General features: G+C 50.4%; 9 protein-coding genes across 9 annotated transcripts; 5 read left to right on the top strand and 4 right to left on the bottom strand.

Moving 5' to 3' along the window:
* Window positions 1–698: 698 nt before the first annotated feature.
* Window positions 699–1,911, bottom strand: BGZ61DRAFT_374514 (NAD binding Rossmann fold oxidoreductase; the record flags this gene model as incomplete). The annotated part of the gene is made up of 3 exons (XM_046242340.1): window positions 699–1,028; window positions 1,088–1,371; window positions 1,437–1,911. 3 exons carry the CDS (start codon window positions 1,909–1,911, stop codon window positions 699–701), a joined length of 1,089 nt encoding a protein of 362 aa, XP_046093923.1.
* A 502-nt stretch (window positions 1,912–2,413) lies between these two features.
* BGZ61DRAFT_575140 (uncharacterized protein) lies at window positions 2,414–4,764 on the top strand (the record flags this gene model as incomplete). The annotated part of the gene is made up of 5 exons (XM_046256179.1): window positions 2,414–2,793; window positions 3,091–3,588; window positions 3,679–3,768; window positions 3,817–3,913; window positions 3,979–4,764. Exons 1-5 carry the CDS (start codon window positions 2,447–2,449, stop codon window positions 4,762–4,764), a joined length of 1,818 nt encoding a protein of 605 aa, XP_046093922.1. The 5' UTR covers window positions 2,414–2,446.
* Window positions 4,765–5,427: 663 nt separating this feature from the next.
* BGZ61DRAFT_435579 (major facilitator superfamily domain-containing protein) lies at window positions 5,428–7,205 on the bottom strand (the record flags this gene model as incomplete). Its single annotated transcript, XM_046243995.1, has 3 exons — window positions 5,428–6,320; window positions 6,398–6,869; window positions 6,931–7,205. The coding sequence occupies 3 exons, from the start codon at window positions 7,203–7,205 to the stop codon at window positions 5,535–5,537; spliced, it is 1,533 nt and encodes a 510-aa protein (XP_046093921.1). The 3' UTR covers window positions 5,428–5,534.
* A 963-nt stretch (window positions 7,206–8,168) lies between these two features.
* BGZ61DRAFT_575118 (glycoside hydrolase superfamily) lies at window positions 8,169–10,860 on the top strand (the record flags this gene model as incomplete). The annotated part of the gene is made up of 5 exons (XM_046256178.1): window positions 8,169–8,259; window positions 8,319–8,925; window positions 8,989–9,706; window positions 9,842–10,334; window positions 10,562–10,860. The coding sequence occupies 5 exons, from the start codon at window positions 8,169–8,171 to the stop codon at window positions 10,858–10,860; spliced, it is 2,208 nt and encodes a 735-aa protein (XP_046093920.1).
* A 1,830-nt stretch (window positions 10,861–12,690) lies between these two features.
* BGZ61DRAFT_374520 (uncharacterized protein) lies at window positions 12,691–14,225 on the top strand (the record flags this gene model as incomplete). The annotated part of the gene is made up of 2 exons (XM_046242341.1): window positions 12,691–13,013; window positions 13,079–14,225. 2 exons carry the CDS (start codon window positions 12,691–12,693, stop codon window positions 14,223–14,225), a joined length of 1,470 nt encoding a protein of 489 aa, XP_046093919.1.
* A 401-nt stretch (window positions 14,226–14,626) lies between these two features.
* BGZ61DRAFT_541771 (uncharacterized protein) lies at window positions 14,627–15,217 on the bottom strand (the record flags this gene model as incomplete). The annotated part of the gene is made up of 3 exons (XM_046255088.1): window positions 14,627–14,662; window positions 14,740–14,972; window positions 15,031–15,217. The coding sequence occupies 3 exons, from the start codon at window positions 15,215–15,217 to the stop codon at window positions 14,627–14,629; spliced, it is 456 nt and encodes a 151-aa protein (XP_046093918.1).
* A 1,280-nt stretch (window positions 15,218–16,497) lies between these two features.
* BGZ61DRAFT_500761 (FAD-binding domain-containing protein) lies at window positions 16,498–18,304 on the top strand (the record flags this gene model as incomplete). The annotated part of the gene is made up of 3 exons (XM_046251606.1): window positions 16,498–17,135; window positions 17,188–17,461; window positions 17,498–18,304. The coding sequence occupies 3 exons, from the start codon at window positions 16,498–16,500 to the stop codon at window positions 18,302–18,304; spliced, it is 1,719 nt and encodes a 572-aa protein (XP_046093917.1).
* Window positions 18,305–18,746: 442 nt separating this feature from the next.
* On the bottom strand, window positions 18,747–19,840 carry BGZ61DRAFT_541769 (fumarylacetoacetate hydrolase family protein; the record flags this gene model as incomplete). The annotated part of the gene is made up of 5 exons (XM_046255087.1): window positions 18,747–19,229; window positions 19,297–19,361; window positions 19,421–19,463; window positions 19,518–19,595; window positions 19,655–19,840. The coding sequence occupies 5 exons, from the start codon at window positions 19,838–19,840 to the stop codon at window positions 18,747–18,749; spliced, it is 855 nt and encodes a 284-aa protein (XP_046093916.1).
* Window positions 19,841–21,763: 1,923 nt separating this feature from the next.
* Window positions 21,764–22,375, top strand: BGZ61DRAFT_487393 (glyoxalase bleomycin resistance protein dioxygenase; the record flags this gene model as incomplete). Its single annotated transcript, XM_046249964.1, has 1 exon — window positions 21,764–22,375. The coding sequence occupies one exon, from the start codon at window positions 21,764–21,766 to the stop codon at window positions 22,373–22,375; it is 612 nt and encodes a 203-aa protein (XP_046093915.1).
* Between the last annotated feature and the right edge of the window lie 299 nt (window positions 22,376–22,674).

Below are 22,674 nucleotides of genomic sequence, written 5' to 3'. Positions count from 1 at the left end.
ATCAAATTCTATTCATTTGCTCGTCGTGCAGAGATTACCGTTGTGAGGAGAGGTCGTCTCGCATTATGATTGAATAACATACCAAACTGTGTTCTTTGCAGAAGTGGCAACACCTCACAATAGACTGATTGATAGAGATGTGGAATTACAAATCAGCTTCCATAGCTTGAAGACTTTGCGACACTTAACGGGGACTTTGACTGCACTGACGCTTTTGATTTGTAACTAAATAATCAAGAGGTTAGGGTGCCCTAGTACACACATACCCAGAGGGGGGACTAGAAGCTCAACAGTAAAAAAAAAATACCAACAATCGTATCAACAATACGGACCATATACCCAGTCCATTCAAAGGTCAACAATGTACTCAGACAGACTAAGGTTTCTGGTCCAACTGGTTACCTTTTCCTATACCTTTATGAGCTGCAGGTAATAGCTGTGCCTTGAAAGTAACTAAATAACGACTGAAGTTGGCTGGCTTTAAGGGGACGGAGAGGTACTAGCATAGCACCTCTCTGACTAATGGAAAACATTTCACTCTGTAAGCCGAAACTCTTATTTAAGACGTCTTGCTCTCAAGAGTCAGACGATGGTTTCCATTTTGGAATCCTTATTCTCTTTCCAACAAGACCCCTCTGCTCAAGAGATTTGCGCGAGGACCAACCTAAAGGAGGCTCACGCGACTAGGACTCTTTGAGCTATCTTTGCCACTGTAATATCATCCCGAATATCTCAAGGTCCAGCCTCGCGTCCTGTGCACTGGTCTTGATGGGCTTCCCGTGCACGACAGCCTCATAAAACTCTTTGAGCTCCAGCGTATACTCGTCCTCATAAGTCTGCCGAACCAATGTCTCACGGAGGGCGCCCCCAACACCCTCGACGACGCGTATGGTGGTCGGCGCGCCCTTGATATAAGCTGAGTCGTACTTGACTCTGACAATCTTGTTGGCGCTATAGACTTCAATATGGGCGTCAAAATCCGGAACGTTGGTGAGCCCAGACTCGTAACTGACGGCGAAGTCGGGATACTGGAATAGAACACTGCATTGGTCAGCAAATCGTGTGGTCGCCGAGCCTAGGGGATAACGTGCTTCCAGAATGGGAAGTTCAAGGAGACGCCGACCACAGAAGTAGGCATTCCGAGTACTTCTCTCATTGCAGATATATCGTGGCAGCCCAAACCACCGAGAAGAGCCCATGCCCTTTTTGACTGTGCGGTAAGGGGCACGTTGCACTCCTTCACTATTGCAGTAGCGAGGATCTTGTCGCGCCTGGCCAGGCGGTCCTGGGCTTCTTGGTCCGAGTCAGCGGCGAAGGTCTTGGGGAATGTGCCGCTCTGCGAGATGAAGATACAGTTGGGCCCGATAATGTCTGCAAGGGACGAGTCAGCGCAAGCCTCAGGGTTTTGAAAGGGAAGTGGTGCCGCAGTAGGATACCTCGCACACGGACGTAGTCAATCTTGTCCATACTGCCAATCTCGTTGAGCGCATCGAGAAACGCGGGGGCATATCTACGAATATAACCCACAAAAACCCTAGCTGACGACTTTCTCTCGGCGGCGATGATGGCGTCGGCGTCTTCCAGGCTCATGGCCAGTGGCTTTTCAACAATGACAAACTTGTTGTGTTCCAGAGCCATGACTGTGTGCGCAACGTGGTCCTCGTACGAGCTCATCACCACGACGGCGTCCACGTCCGGGGACGCAATCAGTTCTCGGGCATCGTGGGTGACAGAGGGACTAGCCCCAGCTACCAACCCGCGACAGTGCTGCAACGCATCGTGAGAGCTATCGCATAGATAGGTGATGCGATAATAGTCACGGAGACAGCCTATGGTCGAGATGAAGACGGCCTGGGTGATTTCGACGCAGCCAATGATGCCAAGCTTAAGGGTTTTGGTTGGTGAGCTCATTTTTGGAAGATGAGTCGCCAAAATTGGCTACTAATTTGACAACAGATTGGTCGATGAAGAAAGAAAAAAGAAAAAGGCCAAGTCAAATGCTGTCATTCAACGTCTACCACCAACACTGAAATGTTGGAGTCGAAGGAATCGTATCACGGCCTCGGAAGCGACCTGACTCATCAAAGTACCAGCTAGTAAGGTCATGTCATTGTCGTCATGATGATGAACGGGGTTGCAGGTGATACCGACAGGACCTAAGCTATCATGCCTGAGAGAAGCTCACCGTACAAAGTAGCTTATCCCCATCCCAGTGACCAGTAGATCGGGCCATCTTACTAGACTAGTTAGCGGGGATTATCTCTGCATTTCCCCATGATTTTCATATCCAATCAGGAGCCTTGGTTATCCGCCCTGTACTAACTTGTGGGGGCTCTTCTCGCGTGTTAATAACCAGGGCGGCGCCGTTGGGGAAGAGCCGATACCTTCTATCACCACTCCTGTTCTGCTTCCTCCCAAGCCGACAGCAAAGATAGCCAGCACGACCATGATGGACGCAACGGATTCCCCGAGTGACTGTTCCGGCAACAATCGACCGAACAAGAGGCTCCGCACCGGGAGTGCCGAGACACCTCCAGATGCGGCCGTCGAAGGCTCGTCTGTGTCCGGTACGGCCACGGCTCAGAGCCAGAGTTCCCGCAGAACCCAGCCCCGGGACCAGGGCCATCGCCAGCGGACGCGTGCTGCCATGGCCTGCGTCGTGTGCCGTGGCAGGAAGACCAAATGCGATGGTCGTCGGCCGTTGTGTGGCTACTGCCAGCGCACGAGGTCTGATTGCCGATACGACATTGCCGACGTGCCCCCCGACTTGACAATGTACGTTTCAACCAGACTGTTTCTCTGCTCTGCTCTGCTCTGTCTCCTTTGGATCCTCCGCAAGCCTCTACTCACAAAGATCCCGATTCCGATCTGCAGGTATCACGATGTGGGGTCTCGGATTCTTCAGGCCGTCGAGCACCTCACACGGGTTGTCAAAGACCACGTTCAACCACAACCGAGCTGGGCCGAACAAAGCAACACGGCCGGCGACATGACACTGGCACTGTCGGCCAACGGCAACGGGTTGAGCCCGTTTCCTCCCTCCCAAGCCTCTGACGCCAACACCAACACCAACCCAACCGCCGACCACAGCACCAGACTTTCCTCGGTTCTCCCTTCTCCCCATCTCTTTGCCTCCTCGGAAGGCCTCGACAGTGTTATTGGGTGGCATGTATTTCCTCCTGGCATCAGAAAGGTCCGGGTGGATAATGGGATACCTGTCCCAATGCCAGACGAGCTCCCCCCGATCACTTTCCAGCAGCTCAACAGACTACAGAAGAACTATCGTCGCGTGGTTCACAACATGAACCCAATGCTTGACCTTGACACCCTTGATGGATATGTTACCCATGTGTCCGAAAACGGGTTTGATTCAACAACCCGCACCTGTCTCGTCGCCCTCGTCTGCGCAATCGGTGCATTGTGCCAGGAGGCCACGACCAGTATGGAGATACCAAGCCGCCTCCCCATAGCGGAACGCAACCACGATTTTGATATCGCCTACCGGTTTTGGAGCGTTGCATCAAAGAGACTAGGGCGCGCTATGAGCCAGAACACACTCGAGTCGGCCCAATGTCTGTGCCTGGCAGGGTAAGCCATGTCATGTACGCATGTGCTGCGCCATGGATCGCTGCACCACTGATACTCGTATCTTCCTGCTGACCGTTGGATGTCGGATAGGATCTGGTTCATGTGTAATCTGCAACTGCTCGATGCTTGGAAGCATTTCACCATGTCAGGGAACTGCTGCTACGCTGCCATCTTGGCCAGGTGGGATTATTTGTACGTGCGAGGAAACCAGCTTATTGACTAATTCAGGACATCCATGGCACCTGTCGACCCTCAGTTTGTGTCCCCAATCTCCCAGGCTATTGAGCAGAGTATCTTCTACACGGCGTACAAATCAGAACTGTATGTTCATCGGCTACCTACTGACAGTGACATATTCTAACATGTACGGCCTGCTTTGACTATAGGGAGATTCGCTACGAACTGGCAATACCTGGCTCCGTGCTCGAGCACATTGAGGACCAGCTTGTCTTCCCCTCACCGCCGATGCTCAGCGAAACACAGCTAGAAGAACCTCATGAAGACGCCACCACTTGGTACTATTATCTCAGCGATATAGCAGCCCGGCACCTCATCAACCGCATCATCAACGCCGGATTCAGGGTCAAAGGATGCCCCACCGAAGCTCAAGCTCAGGTCTCGCTCCGTGACTACAAGATATTCAGTTCGCAACTCGAGGACTGGTATGAATCACTTCCACAAGAGATTTCATTTGATTCTCCTGATTCTAGCATTGCGCCCGAGTCTAACCCGTTCAAGTTGGTTATGCGCTCTCGTTATCTGTTCATCAGCGAGCTCTTATGCCGACCATTCGTGCGTATCTGCCTGAATTATTTTCTAGATTTTCCCGAAGAGTTGATTGCCGAGGTTACATCCAGAGCGTCTCTGGGCCTGCAATTCTGTACTTGGAGGCTACAGTCAGCAGGGAAACCAACCAGACTCGGTCACGGCATGTGGACAGGGATTAGGAACAATACAGCGAACGCTATGATCCTGATTGGAGCCTCGCGGAGGGATCAGCACTCGACGCTCAATGTTGCCTCCCGACTCTGGGTGCCTGAAAACTGGCGCCCCGTTGTTGAGACATTCTTGGACGGCTTGGAGATCCTTTCAGAGGAAACAAGAGGTGGTGTAAAGGACTGCTACGACCTGATACGCTGGGGCCTCGACGGCTTTGAGGATAAGGGCAGCTCGTAGAGTGTCGAGAGACTGGCAGCATGCTTGCGACTTGGCCAAGCCTGAGTGTTTTGTTCTTATCAGATTGCCGGTTTTTAGTCGCAGGCGACAGTCGACACAAATATACCGCTCTTGCCAAGAGTTATGGGTAGTAGCCGCTTTCCAAAACAATGTCTATGAAAGCTTTGGCCTTTCATATTCACAGTGTGGGCTGACTGGCATGGTTACTCAGCCGAAATATCCCATTTGTTCTGCCACCGCCCATAATTATATTATATTCGCCAGCCCTCATGTTTCTTCCCCTCCCTGTATCTCCCCGGTTCTTGATGTGTTGTAACACCTAGACTTTTACGGTACTCGCTTCAGCAACAGCATTTCACACGGATACCCTGCGCTTCAATGGGCTTCGGTAGAATGGTTCGGATTCTGTGCCTTATTCTAAGCCGGAATTATATCTATGTATCTGGCCATTCTATCTCCTCGGAAGGTCTGCTGGCACTATTGCCCAGTTAGCTTATATAATTCTGCAATTAAAACATCCAACGCTTTATAATAAGATGGTTGATCTTGAGCTTTATAAGTCCGCCAAGGAAGTAGAGGATTTCTTGCTTGCGTCATGGTCTGAAGCGGGCTTGAAGCTCTCGAACTTGCGGCACTGTGGATCAGGACGTTTGTGCCTGTGCAACTATCCACCACTGAGCAGTTTGCTTATACCCATCTGAACATCTTGGCTGACCCCTGAGCTCTGGGCTCCGCCACCGAGGGTTCACAGCGCTCGCGTTCGATTGCCCTCACAGCTTAAGCTGATATCTTGGATGCGTCCTCAGCTGTTCCCCGTACTTCAATGACATGACGATCATGCCCATCATGAAGAGGGACATTCCGGCCAGAAGAGTATTTCCCCACCCTAGACCAAGACGATCATACATCCGAGGCCCAGCCAGTGGGAGAAGTGCACCACCAATGCTCCGGAAGACAGTGTTGGCTGCTGTAGCGCTGGCAGCATACGTTGGAAACGCATCGATCAGATACGTTCCAACAGGCGTGAACACCGTGATCATCCCGATACCTATCAAGAATGTGCCAATTATAGGCACGAACCAGAACACCTTGTACTGAGCCGTCCATCCGTATATAAGTAAGCCGATTGGGATCATCGCTCCACCGGGAATCATAGGGGGCAGACGGTATTCTGGCTTCATCTCACCGCCTTTGGCTGCCTTCTTGACGATTCGGTCCGAGATCAAACCCAAGACAAATAATCCAACAAACTGGCCGCAGCCGAAGCCAAGATAAACGAGGCCAACATTCGTGACAATACCGTAGCGCGTCGAAAACACCTCCGTCACGGTAGTGAACAGGAGATATAACGTGCCGTAGGCGACAGCGGTGAGGAGAGACAACCCAAAGATGACTGGAGAGCGGAAAAGCATCTTGATAGGTCGGGTGATGCTTGTCGAAAATAGTTGTCCCCGAGACATGGTGGCCTGGGAAGCAGCTCGGATACTAGCATCTCCTGTTGACTTTCTCAACGCCTTGGCCTTTTGCTTGAGAAGCGTGGGAGGGTGTGTCTCTCGCTGGAAGACTAGACAGACGAGGAAGATTGTACCTGCCTAAAAGAGGTCAACCCAGTCCGCACACAGTCGGAGCTGACAAGGCTTATAACATACCATAATGATGAGAAGCCAAAGGTCCACCTCCAGCCCAGTGCTCGGGAGACATAGGCTCCAATTGCAGGTCCTAGACATGGCCCGAGGAGAACTGGCATCGTCCAGACGGCCATAGCACGGCCGCGTTCTTCCTGCCGAAAGCAATCCGAGACGGTACCGGGCCCGATGGTCAAAGGACATGCACCGACAAGGCCGGTCAAGAAGCGGAAGATGATGAGCATCGGCATATTGACGGCGAGCGCGCAGGCCACGTTGAGGATGAGAAACAAGACGGTACAGACATGATAGACTATCAGGCGCCCATATAGCTCACTGCAGGGCCCAAGCAGGAGGGGCCCAAACGCATAGCCAAGGAGGTAAATCGAAACGCCGAACGAACCGACATCGCGGTTAGAAGTTTTCATCTCCTCCATCACCTGATCGATCGCCGGCGCGAACATTGAAGACGCAAACGGCCTGAGAAGCGTGCCCCGGGTCAGTGAAGTCCAGTGACGATCATGGACCAGAGTCTACTCACGTAAGAAAGGTCAATGTCGAGACTATCATGACATTTCGCCATTTTCTTGACTGCGACCAGTTGATGGGCAGCTTGGGGTCGTCGGGGCCGGCCCAGTCGATCTCGCCGGATTCATCTGCACCAGAGAGCTGGCCCGTCGAAAGCAACTTCGGCCCTGTATTCTTCTCGATGTCGTGGGCGTGTGGCACTTCTCTCAGCGTTGGAGATGATGATGTACTTTGGTGCAAGGGTCGGCGTTCCGGCTGGACCGGAGATATCGAGGGCTTTTCGTCCATGGTGGTGTTGGAATCAAGACTGAACAGGACGGTGCGTCTCTAAGCCGTGGCCACTCAGTGAAAGGGGACAGAAATACATTCATATGTGATTTTGTGCTAGAAAAGAAGGGCATGATGGAGATGATGGCGCCCAGCTGGTCGCTTTATCGCCGTTGATTGATCATTGAGACCTGGTTAAGCTGTGGACCCAGTCGAATAGATAGAACAAGGGAAACAATCTCGGGACATTTGGCAGGAAGCCGACACGCAAGAGCGCCGGCCGTATTGTGTCAATTTCCAAAAGATCAAGCCATCCAAATACTTCGCTTGTCGGCAGCCTCCCCGATGAGATCTGGTGCTCGGGGACAATCCGCGAGCAAGTCCCCGCTCACCTTCATAGCGAATCAATTTGTCAGCGAGCACCCCGAATGGAGATGCTCCAAGAGTGAGTGGACACTGCCGGACTTAACAATTCCGACCGGGGGGATTGGGTAGACTATAGACTACCATGTCCTCCCTAGTTATGCAAGGTACTCGCACACTAAAAACACCTTTCCAGGGCTTGTTATACAGTAAGTCATGACCGGTAGTCTAGTCGGGATACCCGATTCTACCATGACTTGCATGCTGGTTCTTCAAACCGCCCCATCTTCCTCGGGACATCTTCCTCGGGACACCTGCGCCTCATGACAGTCATTTCCTTACTCGGACATGAACCAGAGCCGACGCTGGGCATGACTATCACCGCTCGGGTGTGCTCCCCGATGTGAGCAGCTTGTCACTCCCCGCAGCATGATACAGGTCTGGTCTAGGATGCTTCTACTCGCCCCCGTGTGGCCCCGCGATTCTTGACTCTGGAACTATCCAACACCCAATCCTCACGCCGCCAATTTATAAGTATAGAACCAAGTGCATCATCAGCTTCTTCCCTTTCCAACTTCAGATATACCGTTCCTGCCCCATTTCCCCACATATTCCAACAATATGGGCGAGCTGCTACCCCAGAAAGATGGGTTTGACGTGGAACACGTCCTCCGAAACGCCACAATCGGGGAAAAGGTGTCGCTTCTTGCAGGTGAGGCAAAGTTTTGAGCACCCGTCTGCTTAACGCGGAACTGACTCAGACCACGCCAGGCGAGGACTTCTGGCACACAGTACCCCTGCCAAGGTTCAATGTCCCGTCAGTCAGGGTGAGCGACGGCCCAAACGGCGTACGAGGCACAAAGTTCTTCGATGCGGTTCGCGCGGCCTGCCTCCCCTGCGGCACTGGCCTGGCCGCCACATGGGACCAGGCTCTACTATATGAGGCAGGCATCCTCATCGGCCAGGAATGCAAGGCCAAAGGTGCTGCGTGCTGGCTAGGGCCTACAGTTTGCATCCAGCGCTCGCCGCTTGGAGGCAGAGGCTTCGAGTCCCTATCAGATGACCCATATGTCACTGGTAAGCTGGCCGCAGCCTATATCAAAGGAGCACAATCCACTGGAGTTATATCGACTATCAAGCATTTCGCCGCGAATGACCAGGAACATGAACGTATTAGCGTTAATGTCACAGTTAGCGAGCGTGCCCTGCGAGAGGTTCACCTCCTGCCCTTCCAGATTGCTATTGCAGATGCATCTCCAGGGGCAGTTATGACGTGCTATAATAAGATTAATGGCCAACATATCTCGGAGAGCAAGGAGATGCTGACCGATCTTCTACGGAACGAGTGGGGATGGAAGGGCCTGATCATGAGCGACTGGTGAGCGTCTAGTACCCCTCCCATCTCTCATAAGGAGTGGCAAATATTGATGTAATATCGCAGGTTCGGCACTTACTCAACCGCAGAGGCCATCAATGCTGGCCTTGATCTGGAGATGCCTGGACCCCCAAAGCAACGAGGGGCCTTGGTGGACCTTGCTATCTCGAGCCGCAAAGTTTCCCGCACAACGCTCGACGAGCGGGCGAGGAATGTGCTTGAGTTTGTACAGCGAGCCAGCAGAGTTGATGTGGCGGAGGAGGAGAGCACCAGGGACTTTCCCGCGGACCGCAGGCTTAACCGGAAGCTGGCGGCTGACAGCGTCGTTCTCCTGAAGAACGAAGCTAGCTTACTGCCTCTGAATCAAAAGTTGCTCAAAAGCATCGCCTTGATCGGGCCAAACATGAAGACGTCGGCCTTCTGCGGCGGAGGTTCAGCGGCCCTCCAGCCATATTACACCACTTCGCCTTACCAGGGTATCGTCGACCAACTTCCGGACGACGTCGAGGTCATATATGAGATCGGTGCCAATTCGCATACCTTTCTCCCAGAGTTGCAAGCTCCAGACATACGCACGCCCGAGGGACAACCTGGGATCCGCATGCGCTTCTACCGAGATGCGCCCTCAACCCAGGACCGGCCTGTCATCGAGGAGATCGTCGTTCAAGAGTCATCGTGGCATCTCATGGGCTACTCTAACCCGCAACTCGAGAAACTATTCTACGTCGATATCGAGGCGGAGTTGATTGCCCCTGCAACCGGCTCTTTCGACTTTGGTGTCGCTGTCTATGGTTCTGCCAGCTTCTTTATCGATGATACGCTTCTTATTGACAATACCACCACGCAGCGAGGTGGAACATTCTTCTTCGGTAAAGGCACTCTCGAGGAGAAGGCTACTGTCGACCTTGTTCAAGGCTAGGCATACAAGATCAAGGTGCAATTCGTCAGTGGTCCTTCATCCAAACTTGTCAAGCCTGGTGTTGTGAACTTTGGTGGCGGTGCGGGTCGCTTGGGTATGATCCAAGCCGTCGACCCGGAATTGGCTATCGCACGAGCCGTCGAGGCTGCGAAGCGCGCAGACGCCACCGTCATCTGTGGCGGACTGAGCCGTGACTACGAGTCAGAAGGGTTTGACCGGCCTCTTATGGACCTTCCCTCCAGCGTCTCTTCTTTGATTACCGCTGTTCTCGCCGCCGCGCCCAATACTATTATCATCAGCCAGAGTGGCACGCCATTCAATATGCTTCCTTGGGCAGATCATGTTAAGACACATTTGCACGCCTGGTTCGGCGGCAACGAGCTGGGTAACGGCATTGCAAATATCTTATTTGGTACCGTTAACCCTAGTAGAAAGCTGCCTCTTTTATTCCCGCGAAGAGTCGAAGATATACTAACATACCTTAACTTTAGAAGTAAGCGAGGATAGGTAGTATATAGTGAAGACATCTATATGGGTTATAAATACTATAAAAAGACCCTCTGAGATATACTTTATCTATTTGGATATATTTATAAGGCCTTATTTAATATAAAAATTAATTAATCTTATTCTATAGTTACAGTTTATTATATACTACCTTTACTTTCTCTAATCTAACTGTTACTGGTAAATCTGCTATACTGGATATAACTAATTCAGTCAGTCTGGCTGGAGCTGAGACAGTCCAGCTCTATATAGCTGCAGATACTACGATATCATCTATTCCACAGCCAGTCAAGGAGCTTAAAGGTTTTTCAAAGGTCGATTTACAGCCAGGTAAGACGCGTCGTATAGAGATACCATTTGACCGATTTACTACGGCGTTCTGGGACCAGGAGCTGCATACCTGGGTTTGTGAAGCTGTGCGGTACAGGGTCTTGCTTGGGCCGAGCAGTGACAGAATTTTATTGGAAGGCGTGCTTGAGGTGGACAAAACAACAACCTGGTCTGGCCTATGAGTGAAACGCTCCGTGTCGTTGCATATGTTGGTAATCGCTATATAGGCGGTAGGGGTATTCCTTATGGCATAAGAACAATAGACGCGTTTGGTACATTAGACTGTTGCAGTGTAAGCGGTGGAGTGCCAGGACTCATTTAGCTCACCAAGTGAGTGTCGATTGAGGAGTGGTCTTGCCCTGACTCGTGCACGAGCACAATGGTGGGGTTTGGACAGGAAAGTATCCTTTTACTATTGCATGTAGAAAGTCACACTAGTTCCAGCTAGAGGGCTCAATAGAAGCCCACCAAAGATAAGTAGCCAGCTGTCGCGTCTTCTCGACTAGAAACAACCTCCAGCCTATTCTTACGAAACGCCTGCGGCTGATCAAGGGTCCTGTAACTGTTCCATGTTTTTCTGCTGTACTGAGTGGCTTGTCCACTTGGAAAGATCCTGCTGGTAAAATTCTTTTCACTCTATAAATAATTGTCAACAGCGATTGGCCTTTATGATTGATTAGAAGCGCTGGAGGCTGCCGAGGCCAGGGCACGGAGCCAGACAAACTTCATATTGAAGACAAGAGGTCAAGTTTCTTCACGTAAGAGAAAGAAGTGCCCGACTCTGTCATGGACAAAACTCAAGATCGTGAATGATTTGGAAGAGAGCGAAGGGGGTGGTTGACGACAGGGTCAATATCACTGATAGTGAGACCCCAACTCGATGTCGAGGCGACTCAATGGTGTCTGTTTATACGCCTGCGACGAGAATAGTCTCATTGCATAACCTTCACAGCACATCACCGACAAGAGGTTGTACTCCAATGTAAAGGTGCCTCGGTAGATTATCTTAGGTCTCGGGAAATACCCCAAGGGGTCCTCTACTGATTATTTTGTTGGTGGGAGGAGCACTTATTGCAGACAGAGCCCGTGACAACAAGAGTCTTGGATGCCCTACAGTTCGGGGCAAAAGGAGGTCCTGCAGCTAAGACCAGCGGAGGGATATTGGCAAGAATGGAATATCAAGCACTTGATCAAATGCTTCTGAATGGGGTAGGATAGCTAATATTGAGAGGGAAGGGGTAAGAGCTGCTGCGACAGATGGTTAAGTAGCAAGGCAAGCGATAAAGATTGTCCTCTAAAAATCCAAATTAAGAAAGGGGAAAAAAAAGCCCTTTCCAGTAGAGGCTGAGCTTATCCCTTAAGATACTGTAGGGTTTATAGAGTAAGATTAAAAAAGTCCAGTAACGATATTAACAACATAGTACGCGTTTCAAGCCAGAAAAATTGTCTTCTGACGGAGTCGGAGTCGAGTCGAACCCACTTCCGCGGGCAGAGCCCACCCTAGCTTACCTACCGACAGCTGAAAAACGAACGTCCAAAACAGACAGAGTGCAGACTGGGCATATCCGAAGCTGAGACTGAGGATAAGCATAAATGCTTTGGACGAGGTATCCTTCCATAATGACGCAACCCAAGATGACTGTGTTACCCCGCCCCAGTTCGGGTGCATATGGGCTGAACATCCTTCGTTAACAGAACTTCCACAAACCAACCAATGACTTGAAATGCCCCAAGCCACAATCTTCAGCTTGCAGCTATCCCAAGGCAGAATACAGCGCATTTTCCTTGTTATCGCCATGGACTTACTGGATGCAGGCAGGGATGCCACATCGCTTTACACGTGGGCATCACAGCCTGGCCCTCCGCAGACTTCCCTATTAATAGACTAGATACCTTGCAATTCCCGCAGTGTCTCGGAAAGCCGGTCTGCCTCTATTTCTCCCATTCTTTTGCTCGCTTTGTGGCCTAAGGCGTCAGTATCAAACATCTTGCGCATCTTGCGCGGCACCACCATGACTCGGCCTGGTCATGAGGCCGTGTCGGACACGGGACAACAGTATAGTAATGCGCCCGAAGCTGTAGTGCATTCAGATCTAGAGGTCGCCTACGATCGGAAGGGCAAGTATTTGTTCCAGCCCGACCGGGAGAATTATCCTGAACTACATGCTACATCAGCAGGGTCAAAGTCTGGGGCGAACACGGCAGAGCAGAATATTGCACACAGTCGCAGGCGCTGGTGGAAACGGAGGAGTGTATGGATCATCCTAGTTGGCTCCCTACTCGCCGTCATTGGGCTTGTCGTCGGGCTAGTCGTCGGGCTCAAGAACCGATCGCAGTAAGTCTTCATACCAAGTCCCTCACCATTGTACCGTACACAAAGCAGTTATTGACCGATCACAGCAATTCCAACACCCCAGAAGACAACAATTCAGATGAGAATAATGCCGACGTTGACCCAGCCTCGCTATGCCATGGCACCGTCTGCCCTCAAGTCATTGCCACAGCAGGATTCAGAGATGAGCTGCATATTTTCATACGGTCCTCTAACGACCATATAATGCACCGTTCCGGCAACGGCTCTTCCTTCACTGATAGCTCCTGGGAAGACTTGTTTGATACGACGGGCACATTCAGCCAGCCTGCCGCCATAGCTTGGAAGCCGGAGGGCAAGGACCGCCTCGATGTCTTTGCGCTCAGCTCCTCAGAGCGCACCATTTACGGCCGCCACTTCCAGGATGGCAACTGGTCTGACTGGGAGGAGATTGCCTCTGGTGCCGACAGTCAGCCAGTGCTGTGCAAGGTAGCCGACAATCGCATCGACATGTGGACGACAGATTTGGAGAGCCACAACATCACCCAGAACGACTGGATCGTCGAGAAAGATGGCTTCTGGAGCACATTGGACGGCGACGGTAAATTCAACAGTAGCGACACTGGCCCAGCAAGGTCCGCTGCCGGCATCGCCTGCCGCGATTACAACATCGCCCACGATATTGCTTGGTACGACCGCGACAACGGCTCGCTCTGGTATCGCTTCTACAAAGACAGAGACGGTTGGTCCACGCCGAAGGACTTTGGTGGTCACTTCATCGGCGACCCAGCGCTGGCGTCTTTTGCGAACTATCCACAGCGGCTGGATTTCTTTGGCGTGCAGGAGAACCACCAGGTCTATCACTTCAGTCGCACGGGCGACGAGGACTCGGAGCTGGAGACGCTGGGCGGCAATGTGACGAGTACGCCCGCGGTGGTGTCACCATTTAGGGGTGTCATCGACGTCGTGGCCCTAGGGAGGGATGGGCGGATCAAACATGTGCATTATAACGGGAGCGCATGGGCGGGTGAGTGGGAGGATCTGGGCGTGAGCGCGTCAGCCGCGCCACAAGTCGTGATGTTCAACGGGTGGGTGGTTTTGATGGCGCTGGGGAAGAACGAAGTACGCTATGCATCATGGAAGTCGGAAGGCGAGAGTGCCTGGGCGGATCTAGTTAAGATGGAGTCTCTACCAGATGTTACTCCGTCGCTGGACTTTTTTGAAGAGGATTCATGACAGGGTATAAATGTTTTATAGGTTGCAGTAGAGGCAATCAGTAGTGCCGCAATCGTCCGACAGTCGCATGAATTGACGAGAGCGAACTGCCCCTTGGCAATAGTCGGTCATCTTGCGAAGGTATGACACACACCCAGTCCCATTGTTGTAGCACTGGCGCCATCCTCTCAACGCTTCCACCTTCCCGCCTAGGGCAATGGGAACAGACGACTAACAACCGGATGGCTCCCGTTGAATATGAGGAAGCCCGAGTGTAACCGGAATGAGTGCGTCAGGATATGGGTAAATCTAACATGCCTCTATCCTTCTACGAGCGCCTGATTTCCCCGACATAGGTGCCCTAGTACCTTGATACTAGAGCGAAGAAGTCTATCTCGAAAACTCTCATCGATACTCTAATATCAGTTGGCCAATGCTCTTGCGATGGAAGCCGTGTCCTAAGGTAGAAGACAATCAGTACCGAGTCGACAAGCATACAGTACGAGCGTGGGACACGTCAAAACGACAAACTTACAGCGTAGACTTCCATGTAACTTATGCGAGGCTGTCCAGAAGCGTAATCAGGACGCTGAGTTTTGATATGATTAGCAAACGGAGAGGCGATGCTTGTCCCATTCATGAGCCCTGTCCGCACAGATCCGAGGAGCACGAGCTCTCGAGGCTCTCCATTGTTGGAGAATACTTTGGTGACGGTATGCTTTCTTGATGTCGCAACGATCCAAGCATGCTCTCTACTCTTCGATATTTCTACAGTCAGAGTGAGTTGGAGATCTGGGCATGGTTTTGCTGGGGCGGTCTGTAGTACCTGCGGATCCTCTGTGCGTCCCGTTTGGATTGGTTATTACCGCATCTCTAGTGAAGAGTTCAGTGGCCATGACATGGCCTACGTCTGGCTGCTTAGTGTCCGCAAGCTCGAAGAACCTTTCGATAAGAGTCTTGACATCTTGGCTCACGCCCGGCAACCAGGTGGTAGCTTCCGTGACATAACTCATTGAAGCGCATGTGTAAGATAAGATGTTCGCAGTATGTGAAGGGAAATCAAGCGGCTACTGAAGGCGGATTCAGCTAAGAGGTATAGCAACGGTCATTGAATGAATGAATGAATATCTGCACAGGCTTGCAGGATAGGGCGGAGAAAGAGTCTATTCTGTGGCTCGTCGAGCCGCGAAGTCGGCTTCGGAGTGGATCACTAGGAATGCCGCGGGAACACAGCATTCCGGTTTGGTGAATCGAAAAGTACTGATGGGGCTGTGCCAGTGAGCCCCGAAGTAGTGATGCGATGCTGTGCAACCGCAAAGAACCAGAACGGATATCAGATGGGGCTGGTTAAGGGACGGGTTCGGGTTCGGGGTCGGGCTCGGCCTCGGGCTCGGTAAAGGTTTTCGGAACTTCTATGCTAACGCAAAATTAAATACATTGATTGAATGTATTATGTTATATTTCTTTAACTCTAAAAGCTACAGCTACTACAGTTAATCTTTAATTGTTTTATATTTATATTATAGTATATTCTCTATGTTGGTTTTTCATACTTAATAATATAATCAATAAAGTAATTTACAAAATCTTTTACTGGTATGTATATTATTTTAAACTTATTAATAATAGTATGAATAGTTTTTCTATGCTTGTAAACAAAATTTGTTTTACTAGTAAAACTAAAGTTAGACACAATTTAGGTTTTAAGTCTGAAGTAGCTCTTATCTTATACCTATTTACCTTGTGCCTTTCCCGAAGAAAATAAACTGCCTGCGTTTATAGTTCACCAGTATTATCACTCAGTCCTGTCTGTAATATCCTAGCCCAATACAGATAAAGAAGCTCATTATTGTAGCAGAAAGGTACCTGAGAAAGTGGTGTAGTAAAATATATTCAATGCAGCTGCAATGGTCGAGGCACATTAGTCCCACGGCATCGGGCTCGCGGACAATTCAGGAACGGCTCTCAAGCCACTCATTGTTCCGCGGCGGCGACAACGATCAGATAGCCGATGGATTTCCTATTCTGAGCCCGGATTGGGTAAAAGGTTTGCCTCACCGCAACCTTAGCCAGATATGTAAAGTTATTCTCATACCAAAATAGGGGTTCCTAAGCCCACTACGGACACAAATTGCTCCCCATATATCACTCTAAATCATTTATCAACTATATTATATATCACATTCTTTCCACCTGATTGCAAAGTCCCTACCAGTATTCTAAGACTTTTTTACCATTTGTCCTACACATTCAAAATCTATAACAACTTCTGATCACCCCGACATTATCAAACATGTCTACGCAAGTTGGTCAAGTTCAACATACCGAGGTCCTGCCGAAGGGTACGGTGCTCATTGCAGGTGGTGGTCCTGTGGGCCTGCTCCTAGCAAGAATATTGTCATTCTATGGAACAAAATCCATCCTTTTTGAACGCAACAAGACTACAACCAGATGGCCCAAAATGGACCTTACAAATGCTCGATCCATGGAGATATTTCGCAAGATCGGTCTTGTCGAAGGCCTGCGAGAACGAGGTGTCCCGAGTCATATCCCCTACAACGTGCTCTTCACGAGTGGCCTCAGCATCGATGAGCCCCTCTCATCGTGGAAGTTCCCCGACGTTGACACGCTCCGGAAGCGATATCGGGAGATAAACGATGGAGCGCAGCCACTCGAACCATGGCAGCGAATTTCACAAATCCTCTTCGAGAGGTGGCTCAAGGAAATCTGTGATGAGGATCCTCTTATTGACGTTCGCTTCCGCCATAAAGTTGAATCTGTAGTCGAGAACAAGACAGGGGGTCAGGCTATCACAACCAATGTCGAAAATGGAGCGAAGACGTTATGGAACGCTGATTATATTGTCGGCTGTGACGGTGCCTCGAGCAAAGTTCGACAGTCTCTGGGGATTTCCATGGACGGAGACCCACTGTGAGTACCTTTGACACCGACGCTTATTATCATGCTCACGAGTATAAAATAGTCCAGCGCAAGTGCTTCTTATTCATTTCAAGTCTAAGGATCTTACACGTCTGCACAAGCAAGGGCGTTTCTGGCATCTGCTATCTGTCGGAGAATCCGGTGCCTTCCAAGGCGCTGCTATCTCACAAGACGAAGACGACACTTGGACATCGAATCTTTTCATGCCTCTTGAGGAAGACCCCGAGAAAGTCGGTTCGGAAGAAGCCATCTACCGAGTGCTCGGAGGGCTGTATGGCAAGTACGAAATCAAGGTTGATAAAGTATTGGTAAGATCGGTATGGAGGCTGTCGATGTGCACGGCGGAGAAGTAGGTCGGCCCGCGTGGGCGTGTGATGCTCGCAGGGGACTCAGCTCACCAGAATATCCCTACTGGCGGGTATGGGATGAACATGGGCATCGGCGATGCATTTGACCTGGGCTGGAAGCTATCTGCAATCATCAGCGGCCAGGCAGGCAGAGAGATACTGGAGTCTTATGAACTTGAACGCAGGTCTGTGGCTGTCCGCAACGTTGAGCGATCTGGAGCTCATCTCTCGGTTCATAGCCGCCTCCAGGAATTGCTCACCAGTGCCGGCGATCCGCGTCTTGTGGATCAGGACACAGAAGATGGACAAGCACTTCGCAAGACGATTGATGACCATTACCAGAGGAACGACGGTGAAAACAAAGATATTGGTATCGAGATGGGATATAGATATACGTCTCCTATCATCATACGACAAGAGGAAGATGGTGAGGAACCTCGCTGGTCGCCTCGTGATTATATCCCGAGTACGTGGCCTGGCGCACGACCACCCCACATCTTCCTCTCGGACGGCACGGCCATCTTCGACCACCTAGGCAAATTCTGGAGTTTGCTCGTGTTCACGGCTGAGGAAGTGGGACAGGGCTTCTTTAAGAAAACGACCGAAGAACTGAGCATTCCATTGAAAGTGGTGAACATTGTTGACGAACCGAAAGCAGCAAGTCTGTACGAGAGGAAGCTTATTCTGATTCGACCTGATCAGCACGTAGCTTGGAGGGCTAATAGGATGGATTCTTTCGAGATGGCAGACAGGGTCTTACGGACCGTGACTAGTAGAATGGAGCACAATGGAGTTACAAAAGAAGCTTTGTAACGAGTGGGAGGGGGGGGGGGGGGGTACGCTTCTGAAGACGATTGCTGTTATTATTTATGTAAATAGTCTAGCCGTGAATACCTAATGGTTCAGAGGATGTAGACTTGGAGTGGGAAACATTACCGGTATTGTGAAGTCTTGATATGAAGACATACGAGTAGTCATATGACGGGTTAGGAAGCATGCTAGCATGCATAATCAATCTCCTCGCGGCTGTTAAAAAGACAAGTAGAAGGAAAAGCGATACTCGAGCAATTGCTATTGCCCCGGCAATTAATCTGCCCCACATAATATATTAAGGTTATAATTGAGCAAGAAGATAGGTTATCTAACCTACATATATAGCGAGTAGATCAGACATGCCAGCGGATTACTTTTCACCACTTACATTTGTTAACTATTCTAAATATGATTTCATTTTCTGTAACGTAAGCTACCTCCACTAACTCTCATATCTTATCTGGTTGCTAGTAGATCCAATCCTATCAATCTTTACTTCTACTACATCCCCATCTTTAAGCCACGGAGGAGGGTTCATTGCAGCTGCTACGCCACTAGGAGTACCTGTCATAATCACAGTTCCTTTTCGCAGAGTCGTCCCTCGACTCAAGTGTTCGAGGATCTTGGGAATGTCAAAGATTTGATCCCCAATCAAAGTTGACTGCCTCATGTCTCCATTGACGAAACATTCCATTCTCAGTTGCTTGGGGTCTGGGATAGCAGAAGTGGATGTGATGACGGGACCAATCGGAGCAAACTTATCGAATCCCTTTGCAGTGCCGTGCTGATCGTTGGATCGTGCAGGCATTTGCCACCAGCGAGAAGAGACATCGTTGCCTCCGGTATAACCTAGGATATACTCTGTGACGTTGTCAGACTGAGAAAGATTCTTGCAATCCTTGCGAAGGACGAAGCATAACTCGGCCTTGGGGATCACGCAAGCGTTAGCCTTGGTCTTCTGATATACTCTGCTCATCTCCCGGAGTCATTACCTCATAGTCCATGAAACGGCATTCTGGATGAATAAAAATGTCATCATAAGGTCCTGCAAGTGCGTCTGTAGACTCTGTTAGGCTAGACCAGGGGAAAGAAATCAAAGATTTGCTGATAAGCTACCTGGAGGTTTTGTGAAGATGGTTGGATATTCTCCAACAGTTAGCTGATTTTGTCGTCAGAGATTTCAAAGCAGCTAGGAATGAGTTGATAAACATACTCCTCCTTCAGCTACATGTTGTCTGTAGTTGAGGCCCACGCAGAGGAAGATCGGAGTGCGTGGCAATGGACAGACGACCTGGCAATATCCAGCTTAGCAAACTGACAGCGAATACATCAGAACCCCGTGATGCATACCTCTGACACCTCCTTCCGTTCGTCCGTCCATGAGAAATCTTCATCCCAAGGGTATTCACCCTTGAACACGGGGACCGACCGACCGACCAGACTCTCCTTTGTGTGGCAGTCAGACCCTCCTGCCTCACCGTAGTAAATCTCGCCATCAAGACTCCGAAAGCGGAAAATGCTGGTAAAAGAAGCCATTGAGCTGCTATCAAGATGGTTTTCGTGTACTTGATTGTAAATGGGTGAAGGCATATATTACTCGTCGCGAACAATAAGGGTGTCATACCTATCTCGTAACGGCGCCTCACGCAAGCCAAGTATAAATTATGATTCTATTGCTCGCTAGTAGGCCACCACTAATCAGTATCTTAGGTCTTCATCTGAGCGTAGATCAAGCGATTGGTCATCCACACGTTTCTGTATCACGTCGCAGGCCCGCGGGTCACGGTACTGCCCAGTCCGTAAAGCCCGGAGGTTCGGGTTCGGGCTCGGGCTCGGGCTGACTCGGGGCGAGCGACCCAGCGTAAAGTGGTAATGGCGCCCGTTATGGCCAGAACTTGGCTGCAGTTTTGGATGGGCAGAGGTTGAGGAGCGTGTCTTAGCTTCCATCCTGTTGATTGACTAGCCCGGACTTACGCTACTCTGGATCTTCTCATGCAGCGTGCTTCGCCCGCACGTCACCGGGAATCCTTGTCAGTTGCTTTTGAAGCATCAAGTTGGAGATCGACTTCGCTGGGGAGACAATCCATGAATCGATGAAGAGCGGACACACTGACACTCGATCAATTATCATCGCCAATACCGGTGAAAATCATTGCGCTGTCAGCAATCCTCCTTTCCTATCACCTACCCTTGGTGACGGGGAATGCCATGAGTCGATCATCGTTTCTCAGGCTAGCCACGACGATACCAATGAAGAAACGCAAACATATAACTTGAACTATAGAATTAGAAGTCTCGTTGGAAGCTGCGTCACCACATGGAGAATTTTCCGGTGAGGCCTGGAAAAGTCCCTAGCTAGATCTTAGAAAAGCGAGATCTTAGAAAAGCTAGATCTTAGATAAGGCAAAATTATGATGGATATAAAATCTTTGCAAGCACTCTTACATTCCAGCCATCCTTGCATCCTTACACACACCTCGACCAACCACTATCCCAATTGAACAAGACGTCTCTCCCTTTCCGTCTTACAGCAGGCGCTGATATATTTTCTCACAAATTGGAAGAGGAGAAAAAATCTAGTATTGTCCCGGCAACAGCTGCTAATAATAGTGGTGATATGGAACTGGTCTTACAAATAAACGCGTGCCTCGACTTCTTACTCTCACCGCAGTATGGTGCAACAGCACTAGGATGTTTGTCCACATGACTGAATGAGTTCCACATCCACTCAACGCCATTCCCTTCATGCATCACTTCTCTTACATACCAATGTAGTACTCCGCAGTGATGACTTGCGGGAGGCTTTCTGCTTGAACCTTTCTACAAGAGGCACCCCTTGCTAGTCCGTATTCACTTTGCTTTTCTCAAGCGACACTTTAACAATGCGATGTTAGGGCTTGCGACCAATGAACGGGTTTCGGCAACAGCGGCGTTAGAGTCAGGATATGCGCCCCTTAGCAGGACCGTTGTCATCTGCCGTTTACGTGGAGTATTACGCGGCCATGGTTCGACTTCGGTTGGTTTACTCACCGGCCGAATGAACTCGCGAGATGCGTGCTAAGACGGAATGCAACATTGTAAAGAATGTACCAAGAATGTGACATAGTGGAAGTCCGCCCCACGTCGGGTCCGAGGCCGATATGAATACAACAGTTGAGCGAAGTGCGAGAAACGCCGCGGGTCTACGGGTTTTGTAGCAGCAGATTCCTCGGAGTCGGCTTCGGCACTTAGGTCCGCGGCCACGGGAAGTGGGATGGAGAAACTGGTGATGTAGACTAATTGGCGATACGGAGAGGCAAGGCACGTCGGTCGGGGAAGCATCTAGCTCCAGAAGGGATATCTTATGCTCCACCCCATCTTGACCACTCTCACAGACTTTCTCACCATCACCACTCAACATTAATTATCATCATCACACTTGAGCCACGCGAATCCAAAGCTCACTTCACTGAAAGCAACATGGCTGTCACTAAAGTCCCTGATTTCGACGCCCCCAGCTCCAAGGTGCTGTCTCCTGCTGCCTTGGTCCATGTCGTTTTGAGAACAGCGAATGTCCATCCTATGCAGGATTTCTACCTCAAGTTCTTCGGTGGCAGAGTGTCGTATGGCAATGACCAAGTCTCTTTCATGACCTACGATGAGGAGCATCACCGAATCGCGCTTGTTGGGATCCCAGACACGGCGCCCAAGAACTACCGTACATGCGGCCTGGAGCACATTGCCTTCAGTTACAAGACCTTGAATGATCTCATGTTGTCGTACCGCCAGCGCAAGCAACAAGGCATCAAGCCCATCTGGTGCGTCAACCACGGCCCCACGACCAGCTTATACTACCGAGACCCTGATGGAAATCTCCTGGAAACCCAGGTCGACAATTTCGACAATGCAGAAGACGCTTCGGCTTTCATGTTGAGTCCTTGGTTCGCGGAGAACCCGGTCGGCACTGAATTTGATGCTGAGGAATTGATCAAACAAATTCGAAGTGGCGTGGACGAGAAAACTCTGAAGAAGCGCAAGGAAATCGGACCTCGGGGTCTGCCTGATTTGACTACCCTGGCTCCCATTGAGTGAACGGGTATGGTCGACAGCATGTAGGCAGGCCGAGCGTATGTATTATCGGTTGGCCGAATGAAATATCGCCGTCGGGCTCTCCGCGGGTGAGAACAATCTCGGGCTCGGACATGGGAACAGCTTCGGGTTCGCAACGTAAATGTGCTGTAGGCACGAAAGACAAATGAAGTACTCTTGCGACTGAGCTAAGGTTACTCTACAATTTGGTTGCTGCCATCCTATGTGTCCGACATATGTATTGTGCCCCTCACGGAAAAGACGGCAATTGATTGGGAGTTGATTGGTGACAACGGGGCGAG

Source organism: Ilyonectria robusta, assembly GCF_021365365.1.
Source record: "Ilyonectria robusta strain PMI_751 chromosome Unknown BGZ61scaffold_73, whole genome shotgun sequence".
Lineage (NCBI taxonomy): Eukaryota > Fungi > Ascomycota > Sordariomycetes > Hypocreales > Nectriaceae > Ilyonectria > Ilyonectria robusta.
The sequence above is the reverse complement of the archived record's forward strand: the minus strand, read 5'-3'. Positions and strand labels throughout refer to the sequence as shown.